The 9960-nt window shown below is 34.4% G+C and overlaps 1 protein-coding gene across 3 annotated transcripts in view; it reads right to left on the bottom strand.

Moving 5' to 3' along the window:
• Window positions 1–1623: 1623 nt before the first annotated feature.
• DCUN1D1 (defective in cullin neddylation 1 domain containing 1) overlaps window positions 1624–9960 on the bottom strand; it is a 31479-nt gene continuing 23142 nt past the window's right edge. For all 3 annotated transcript variants that reach the window (XM_028101018.2, XM_028101017.2, XM_028101016.2), the window contains exons 5-7: window positions 6419–6501; window positions 6076–6172; window positions 1624–4537 (exon numbers count right to left, since the gene is read on the bottom strand). In XM_028101018.2, coding sequence (XP_027956819.1) covers window positions 4458–4537; window positions 6076–6172; window positions 6419–6501 — 260 coding nt within the window. In that variant the 3' untranslated portion in view covers window positions 1624–4457. The remainder of the gene's footprint in view (window positions 4538–6075; window positions 6173–6418; window positions 6502–9960) is intronic.

The following is a 9960-nucleotide window of genomic DNA, read 5'->3' as shown; positions in this document are numbered from 1 at the left end:
ATTTCAGCACAGCACAAATACAAAAAAATTAAACTGAAAATATTTAAGCAATACGCATAGGAAAAACTTGGATATACTTAAATAAAAAATAAGACTTTTGGGGACCTCAATTTTAAAAAGTAATTATAAAATAATTCCCAAAATAATGTCTTTTAAACTCCATAAATACATTACTTTTTAGGAGTTCCATCTACTCCAGAGATTGTGTACCTTTTATCATAATTTCCTTATTTATGACAGATTTTAAAAGATCAACCAAACAACAGCCAAAAAGCCACAGGAACACAGAACATTGAGCCTAGTGGGAAGCAGTTAAATAAGTTGGTCAGCAGGAAACGCCAATTACCCAACAGGCAGTAAAGGAAAATAAGATGGCAAGAATGCTCTGGTAAAACCATTTATGTATCTGTATTATGAATTTAAAAAAAAAAAGCACTATCTGCCTCCAGAATCAGATACAAATCAAGCAAATATTCAACCAAAATGGCAACAAATAGTAAGGATAAACCTGGAAAAGGGGATTTGTACTATTAAGAATTTTCAAGTTTATATCAACTACAAAATATAAACCCCTTCCCCTCAGAAATCAAAGGTATCATGATATATAACTTCACATTTCTATGAAATAAAAATAGAAATTATTGCTCTATGACTGTAAAAATGGAGGCAAGTAAAGAGTTTAGAAATATACTCGTTTATAATCAATTAAATGATGAGCCATAATTTGAACCCTAATTATCACATTATGTAGAAATCACAATTCAGGTGTTGTGTCCTTAGTTATTAAGATATATGTTAAATAGTTCACATTTTAAAAACATTTTATCGTTACATAATCAAATTTGATAAAATTTTATCAAAACATCTATGTATTCAATATAAATCATATTGTTAAAAGTTTTATAAAGTAACATTTAAAGAAAACTGCTGAGGTGCCAAATAATTATTTTCTATTAAATATACAACTTAACATTTAGAACTATATAAATTAATTCTTGCTAAAAGTTGATTCAGGTTTACAAAGGCATACTTTGTGAACTATAATAAATTTCCCCAGCACCACTTTCCTTTTCCATTCCAAAATTCTTCCATTAGGTTTAACTTTCTTCTGTCATTCATATGTAAAAGTTACAGGTTTACAATACGTTGTCTTAATAGTAACATGTTTTAAAAAAACTAAGCAAAGTGCACATTAAACTAGCTACAACTACTCAAATTCCTTATCATCAAATAAAAAATAGATTAACACTTCATTCACTTAAATCTTTCTGAGAAAAAAAAAATAGTATAACCTTGCTTAAATAAGAATTCCCCAGTAAGGATATTATATAAAAAATTTCCCATGTTATTTTATTTACTTTCTCTCATTAAAACTTTTTAAAAGTCTAATGAAGAACACGCACTTCGAATGCCATATTACACAACTACAGTACTGTTAATTAAATAAAGCAGCCCAGTATAGTTGTAAACATTTTAAAAATGTAGTAAACAAGACTTGGCATGTCTTTTCTTCCCAAAACTTGCCATTACAATGCTCTTTCCATGAATAATTACTCTTCCTGGAAAAGTTTAAGGTATATTTTAGTCTTTAAGAATATTACACTGAAATAATATGTGAAAAGATTTAGTCATGGCAATTTCACTGAAGCTTTTATTGCCTCTGTTGGTAATATGACAGGGATTGTAAGAAGCACAATTGAACTTACAGAGATTTGCAGATGATAGTCACTAAAGATAATCTTGATCTCAAGTATTTTTATATGTGGGCACTTCTAATTTTATACACTTTACTATTTAAAAAGCATTACATTTTAAAATGTGTACCTGTTTTGACATTTGGCAAAAAGGAAACTGTACCTGTGGTTCAATTTAAAACAAAGAATCAGCCTGGGGAGTTTACCAAAATGAAGACTGAAACACTAATGAATTAAAGCATTTCAAGGTGTGTGTGTGTGTGTGTGTGTGTGTGTGTGTGTGTGTGTGTGTTGTGTGTGTGTGTGTGTGTTACCAAAATGAAGACTGAAACACTAATGAATTAAAGCATTTCAAGGTGTGTGTGTGTGTGTGTGTGTATGAGCATGTGTGTCTCTTTCAACCTGTCACTCTCACAGACACACTCACACACATACACAGCCATATGTATAAGCATTTTTTTAGTACAAAATATTCCCTGTAACCAGACATTTATCCTCAAAATAATCACACCACATTAAACCAGTCTTCTCTTTTCAGCCCTAGTAATAGTATTGTTTAATTCTAAGATGCCATCATAGAGTGAACAACCTTAACTTTTATGCTACATAATTATATTCAAAGCTTTATGTATTTTTTGTTTATAATTACACAGTAATTATAAATGTTTAGTACCAAAATGATGACAAACACTATTTTGTTGAAAAAGGTCTTGCGTTTAAAAGGAAAAGTCTGTAAACCCAAGGCACTAAGCCATGAACCAATTATCAGACTTCTAAGAAAAACCATTTATATTGGGGAAAAAAAAAAAAGCTAATGGGATCTCACTTTAAAACACAGCATACTCGAATTAATCAATCCAAAAACAATACCATAACTCAAAATCTTCAAGACAAAAAACAAAATAGTACATATATATATATCTTTTTAAATTTTTCATAATTGAAGTTCCTCTTTATATTTACAAATATGAAATCAGGAAATACTGAAAGCAGCAGGATTCTTTTTTTTTTCTTTTTTTTAAAATAACCAATTCTAGTAACCTGAATAGAAGTTTTCAAAATATTCTTTTGGTAGAATTATATTCTTGAGTTAAAGTTATGATTGGAATATTAATATAATATCTATGAAGAAAGCTCAATTTCAGAAACTGTGTAAATAAAAAGTAGTTGTAAGATATCACTGTTTCTTAAAATCATTTCCACATCTACATAAAACATACTGCTATTCTGAAGTATATTCCTTTGATAATTTTAACATCGGACCTTAGAGAGTTGCCTGGATATACCAAGCAAAATCTATTCCTGCTAAAGACCAAAGTCACCCAATATATGAAGTTTTACATTTTTTTACTTGCCTTACAGAAATGTTTAAGAAAGCAAGAAACCCTTCACATGTCAGGAAGTGAACAGAAAAATGAGGCATTTTCAGCACAAAAGCAGTTCATGGGTCTTGTAATGAAAAAAATAATACAAGATAGGATTCTGCTTTGATGTGAAAACTGAGCTAATTTGAACGAAACAAAAAAGGTGAAGAAACTAAATAATTTACAAAAATAAAAGCCAGATTGGTATTTTGCATCAAGTACATGCTTGCTTGAAAATTTTTGCTCCTGAAGTAAGTATTTGGCAACCACAGTGATTAGCAGTTAAAGGATTTCAACAAAATAAGAAGTCATCAAAAATGGACTATTTGTCTGAAAGCAGTACCTATAAGGATTGAACTTCATGGCTCATCATGACCATTTTCAAAATTTAATTCCTACTATCTTCTTATAAATTAAGAGAATTTCATTTGTGTTCCATAGTGTGCTGACAAAAACAAACAAAAACAAAAACAAAAAACAAAAATAAACCCTCATGCCTAAATTTAGAATATTGTATTGTGTAGCAATCTAAAACATTCAAAACAAATTAAATAGTTTAACTTATTCGACAGGCATATAAGCATTTCAAAATCATAATGAAATCCAATTATGTAGTGCATAATGTAGACAGGAGTAGAATCTAACATTATGCAGACATTTCCTAAATAAAAGTTCCCTGTAAGACAACTATATATAAACATGGGTAAGGTAAGTGCAGACTAGTTCTGTGGAACCTTTTGAAATCGAGGGTCTGAAACACAATAAATTGTTCAGGTAGGCACACCAAGTTATCCTAAAAATTTTTCACGTTGGTTATTTTGACATGTTATTCTACTCACATCAACAATACATGTGATTTGCCAGGGAAAAAAAAAAAATCCCCCCAAACCAAAACACCATTCCAGATCTGGTACACTTAAATATATCACTCTCATTGGAAGTGCTATCAGCATAGTCTTTGCAACTAGCCCAAAGCATATATTTAAGAAGTTTTTATAAATTGTTTGTGATGTTCATATGTTTAATTCTTATGCCAAACTGCTTTCTGATGAAGACAGCATTGTGCTTTATGCAAGAATGGAAACCTCAAAATAATCACCATAAAGCTTCTAAGACTTATGGGAGAATAAACTAGGATGGTCCACAGATATAAGATGAAATCCACAATGTTGGAATTATAAATGTTTAGAGCGGCCCAGACTAGAAGACAAGCCCAAACCACCATTAGAAGAATGAAATACGATATGGTCCAAGATGTATCCTTAAAGTTTTGACACAACCCTCAGTCTGAATTGTGAGGATTGATCTTCAGTTCAGTCCAGCCAGCAGAAATTGACTGTGCAATTTTCCGTTGTATTTATTGTACAGACTATGTACATTCTAGAAGGTTCCTTTAGTGCTACACTGTTGTACTTTTTGTCCCAGCAATTTGAGGGCGTGCAAATTCCACAAAGTCATCAATAAGAACAGGCCATGCTCCTGGGGGGGGGGAAAAAAAAAGAGTATGGGAACAAAGAAAGGAGGAAAAGCAGAAATAAAATTTTAAAGAGAATCCTTTACTTTTTAAAATACCTTCCCCGTAACAGTTAAAGTAGATCATTACAAATATTCCCACTGATCAGACTTCCAAAATTCTGACTTTTTAGAGATTCTACCTAAAATATTCCTTATATTCTCTCTGCTCTATTATTCTAAAACTTGATTATCCTCTGAATAATAAATAACTCTTCTGGTAATCAATCAAGAGTATCCTGGTTTTCTGAAGGCCACTGAACTGGCAGCCTAAGAAATGGCCAGGCTATAATGGCATGCTGCCAGCACTGAGTATAGTTAGGTAGGAAGAAGAAAGTCTCCAGGCATTTTGTGGCAAACTTACAAGGGAAATCAACAGTAAATATCAAACTCTATCCAATTTCATGATAATAAATTACTAAAAGGTTTTAAATTGCATATATGCATGCCTCTACACATCCACATGCCAACCTCCAAATCAGGAAGTTCTCCAGTTTTATGTAAGGCCTAACAGAAAGCACAATTATCATCAGTAATATGCAGGATTAGCCATTTCTCACTTGTTAGTGGAGACCATACATCATAATGAAAACAAAGAGAAAAAAAGTAACATCATCTCTGGTTAGATTAAATAGTTCCAGGACACTTTTAAGGAGGCCAAGGTCACTGGAGATTTTTCAAAGAGTACCTCTGTCTATTCAACAATCTCAAAAATGCATCCTGCTAATTCTCAAGGGAAGCTCGGTAAGGATGTGTGAGGAAATCAATGTAAACCACTGTCACTTCTCAAAAAATAAAAGCAAGGTCCTCGTAGTGGATGGTAATTATCTTTTTACACACATGAAAAAATATCAGAAAAGAGGGCGCCTGGGTGGCTCAGTCGGTTAAGCGACTGCCTTCGGCTCAGCTCATGATCCTGGAGTCCCGGGATCGAGTCCCACATCGGGCTCCCTGCTCAGCAGGGAGTCTGCTTCTCCCTCTGACTCTCTTCCCTCTCGTGCTCTCTATCTCTCATTCTCTCAAATAAATAAAATCTTTAAAAAAAAAGAAAAAATATCAGAAAAGAATTCAATTGATGATCATTTACTGAATGTCAACAGTACTACAGTAGGCAGCTGAAGTACATTTCAAATTTAACAAAGTCACTAAACTTGAGTTTACAGTCAAGTTCACAGACAAGACAGATAACAATAAAAACACAAATATAAAAGTACATTAAGAAGAGTAATGAGTAAACTGAAAATCTAAAGTAAACTGAAAATCTAAAACATGGATGAAAACTATTCATGCGTTTCTGGAAGACAGGATTACTGAGTTGGTATTTAAAGAAACAGAACAATATAGGCTAGTAAAGAGGACTAAGGCATTTTATACATTCAGAAGAACACACATAAGAGGTCAGACGACAGAAATCCAACTCCAAGAAAAACAGAAGTAGATAAGAGGTTCAAGAGTATGTGATAAAGTAACAAAACCGAAGTTACTAAGGCAAAAACGTTCATTACCTTCTTCATCATAATTAGACATGTCATCTGCAATCATTGTACTGAAGTCTAAAAGAAGGTTCCAAGTATCTTTTGGTATTGATCGTTTATGATGTTCCTATTTTTTAAAAATAAGCAAAAAACATCCAAATCACCAAGGAGAGTTTCAAAATATCTGCCCAAATGATGCTAAATTCAAGAATGCAAAATAACTTGTGTAATGAAATTCTGGTAATCAAATTTCTCATTCTATGTCCACTACACACTCTGAGATGAGTTAGTCAAGCTTTAAAAAATGTTAATTTATCTTCAAACAAAGTAAAAATGTAGAGAAAAGATGGAGCTGCAGAAAACATGAACTTACCAACAAAAATTTATTCCATAAGTCTAAGAATTTAAATCTTCCGTTAAGCACTAAATTCCAGTAGGCAATGGCCATTTCTAGATCTGTAATATTAAAAATAAATTATGTATTTCAAATCCCATGAATATTTATCCCTGCAAAAAAAACACAGGTAAGACCAAAGATAGCCCTAAAAAAAAATTAAAAAAAAAAAAAAAAGTTTTTTTTTCCTGACTACTTGTGTCGTAAAATTTTCATATACAGACAAGACCAAGGTTTGTATCCTGCCCTCCCTCACTAATGAATAGTCCCTGCAGGGCAAGAAGAATACTACCACTTACCTCACACAGGGTTTCTGAAGCCTAAATTGGATAATGCAAAGACTAGGTAAGTCATAAAATGTTAACGTACATCAGTGTTTCTCAACCTCAGCACTTTTGACATTTGGGGCCAAATAATTTTCCGCTGTGGGGGACTGTCCTATATTTTATGACATTAGCAGCATCCCTGGCCTCTACCCACAGCTCGATTCTACCCCCAGTGGTGACAACCAAAACTGTCTCCAGACATTGACAAAGCTACGTGCCGGGGGCGGGGGGCAAAACTGCCCCCAGTTGAGAACGACCAATGTACAACTACAGGTTGTAATGCAAAAGACTGCTTTCCACAATGACTGATCCTGACTTCAGAGACCACTAAGAATACAGATTTAAAAATTAAAACTCGTCAACTAAGATTTGCTTTTGGAAAAGTTTGATGAAGATGATATAAATGGCTATTTAATTGGGTTTGGAGCAGAGTGAAGCCATATTGCTACATGACAAAGTATAATACCTGTCATGACAGAGAGAAAGAACTATAATCTCTTTCAAGGAACTAAACCTGTTAAGAAAGTATCAAGCTTTTATGAGTAAATTTACATCTCCAGGTTGGGAAAAATTACATCCCAAATAACTTAAAAGTCCTTTCAGATATGATCTCCAAACCACCCTGACAATCTGAAGAATCCTGGGACTAGGGAAAAGACTCCAAAAAGGCTCACATCCTAACTCAAAGAACAATATATAGGCCATAAGGCAAAAAATCCCCCTTCGGCACTGGACCTTCACCTCTTCAAGGATAGGGACTGCATATCCCCACATGAGTAGACTGAAACACACAGTACACATTCCGAAACTGCTGAATGAATGAACTTCCTACAGTTCCATGTGCAAATGCACTACTTACCTTCAAATCCATCATTACGTCTTCCTTCAAACTCAGTGGAAAAGGTGTCACTTTTTTCTCTTCTCCAAAGATAAGCCCTTACCACCAATGTTCTCAAGCCAATACCATCCTGCCTCTTCAGGAATCTTATCTATTAGTTAGTTTTCCTCTCTCCCTACATCTTCAACTTTGCCCTGCCTTCTGGCCTTTTCCCCTTCACAAAGAAATATGCTCAGGTTACAGCAACTTACCACTAAAAAAAAAAAAAAAACTTTCTCTCATCCCCTTAACTAGCTACCCTCTTTCTCCTTCCCTTCACAGATAATCTTGAAACAGTACATGGAGTCTTCTACTTTTATACATAATATGCTCCTGAAAGCAAGTCTGAAAGTCAAATTCAGATCCCCAGGTTTTAAGAAAACTAGAAATATGACACCAACTCCTAATCATAACACCTTTTTAATCTTTGCAGTCTTTAAGGCTTGATAGCCAATATTCCTTTCAGGTTAATTTCGTTCTTTTCTTCAACAACTAAACATACTAATTGTCTGGCTCAAGTGCAGTACAATGGCTGTTATTAGCATGCTTAATGATCTTCTTCCCTTCAAATGAAGGAAATTTCTAACTGAGCTTATTACTAGTGCTAGCATTTTTTGTCCTTTTCAACTAATTTTCACAAAATAAGGATAAGAAACAACAGAGATACTCAAATAACTACAAACCAGGAGACACCTATTTTGTCAGCCGATACACTAAAAAAAGAATCTGACAAGGATGGAAGTGTATGTGTATGATGTTTGAAGGTTTAGGATGTAAAGGAAAAGTATTTGTTTGTAATCTACATTCATTGCCCCATTTCCTCACCTCCCACACCTGCAAAGACAGGTACCTCTGTCTACCTTTGACAGAGGTAAACTAGCGTGTACCTCTGTCACTCTACTGGAAGTAATCTCTGCCAAATAAACACTCTGATGTCCTTTAATTTACCTGGCTCTCTGCCATACCGGACAAAGCTGAATACACCTCCTAGATGGAATTGTCACTTCTTTCAGCTTTAATTGATAGTGCTCTATTTTCCTCTGTTCTCTTTGGCTTTCTCTTTCTCTTTTATTGGCACCCCTTCCTCCATTCATCCCTTCCACATTGGTGTTCTGTAACACTGTATGTCAGCAATAACCATTTCTACTACCCGCAGATTTTTCAAACCCTTACCTTTTTCCACATCATATGCTCAACTGTCTTCAACAACTCCTAAATCTGAATCTTTTATCTCTATGTTCTAGATTCATATATCAAATTGCCTAAGGACATCTTCAACTGGGTATCCATAAACAGCTTAAATTCAACAGAGTTCAAACTGAACTCACTGTCTTCCTCTACAGACCTGCTATTCGTTCTCTCAGTGTCCTCACCCTACAGTGTTTCTCAATGAAACACAATTTCACATTGTGAAGAACTGCCCTGTGCACTGCAGAACATTCAGCACCCTCCTAATGTCAGAAGAAACCCTCAATCATTATGACAACCAAAAAACACCCGCATACATTTCCAAATGTCCCCTAAAGGTGTTCAGAATTGACAGAGAAACTCCCTGCTTCCTTATCACACACTTTCAGTCGAAGCACTTCATTTTGGCTTCTAAGTACCTTTTAAATCTACCTTCTCCATCCCTACCAGCAGGACCAATGCTAGGGTCCTCTTCATGTCCAGCTAAATCACTGCCACAGCTTCATAAGCAATCACTGTTCCTTTAGTTCTGACTCCACTCCTTTTAAAGAACCACAATGCTTTCATATGGACCTTTCAGGGATACAAATTTGGTGTCACTTCCATGTTAAAATTCCTCAATGATTAAAAGAACGAGATACCACTACACACCTTTTGAAATGGCCAAAATCCAAAACACTGACAACACCAAATGCTGGCGAGGATGTGAAGCAACAGGAACTCTCATTCATTGCTGGTGGGAATGCAAAATAGTACAGCTACTTTGGAAGACAGTGTGGCAGTTTCTTACAAAACTAAACATACTCTTACCATATGATTTAGCAATCGCACTCCTCGGTATTTACCCAAATGAATTCAAAACTTATGTCCACACAAAAACCTGCACATACATGTTTACAGCAGCTTTTATTCATAACGGCCAAAACTTGGAAGCAACCAAGATGTCCTTTAGTAGATAGAGAGATTATATAAACTGTGGTATATCCAGAGGAAGGAAGGTATTATTCAGTGCTAAAACAAAATGAGCTATGAAGCCCTGAAAAGACATGCAGGAAAACAAATGCATATTAATATTACTAAGGGAAAGAAGCCAGTCTGAAAAGGCTAATTCTGAAAAAGGAAAACTATGG

The sequence above is a fragment of the Eumetopias jubatus genome, unplaced genomic scaffold (assembly GCF_037043125.1).
Source record: "Eumetopias jubatus isolate StellerSeaLion01/CBP00866 unplaced genomic scaffold, mEumJub1_p1.0 scaffold_1, whole genome shotgun sequence".
NCBI classification, from domain to species: domain Eukaryota; kingdom Metazoa; phylum Chordata; class Mammalia; order Carnivora; family Otariidae; genus Eumetopias; species Eumetopias jubatus.
The sequence above is the reverse complement of the archived record's forward strand: the minus strand, read 5'-3'. Positions and strand labels throughout refer to the sequence as shown.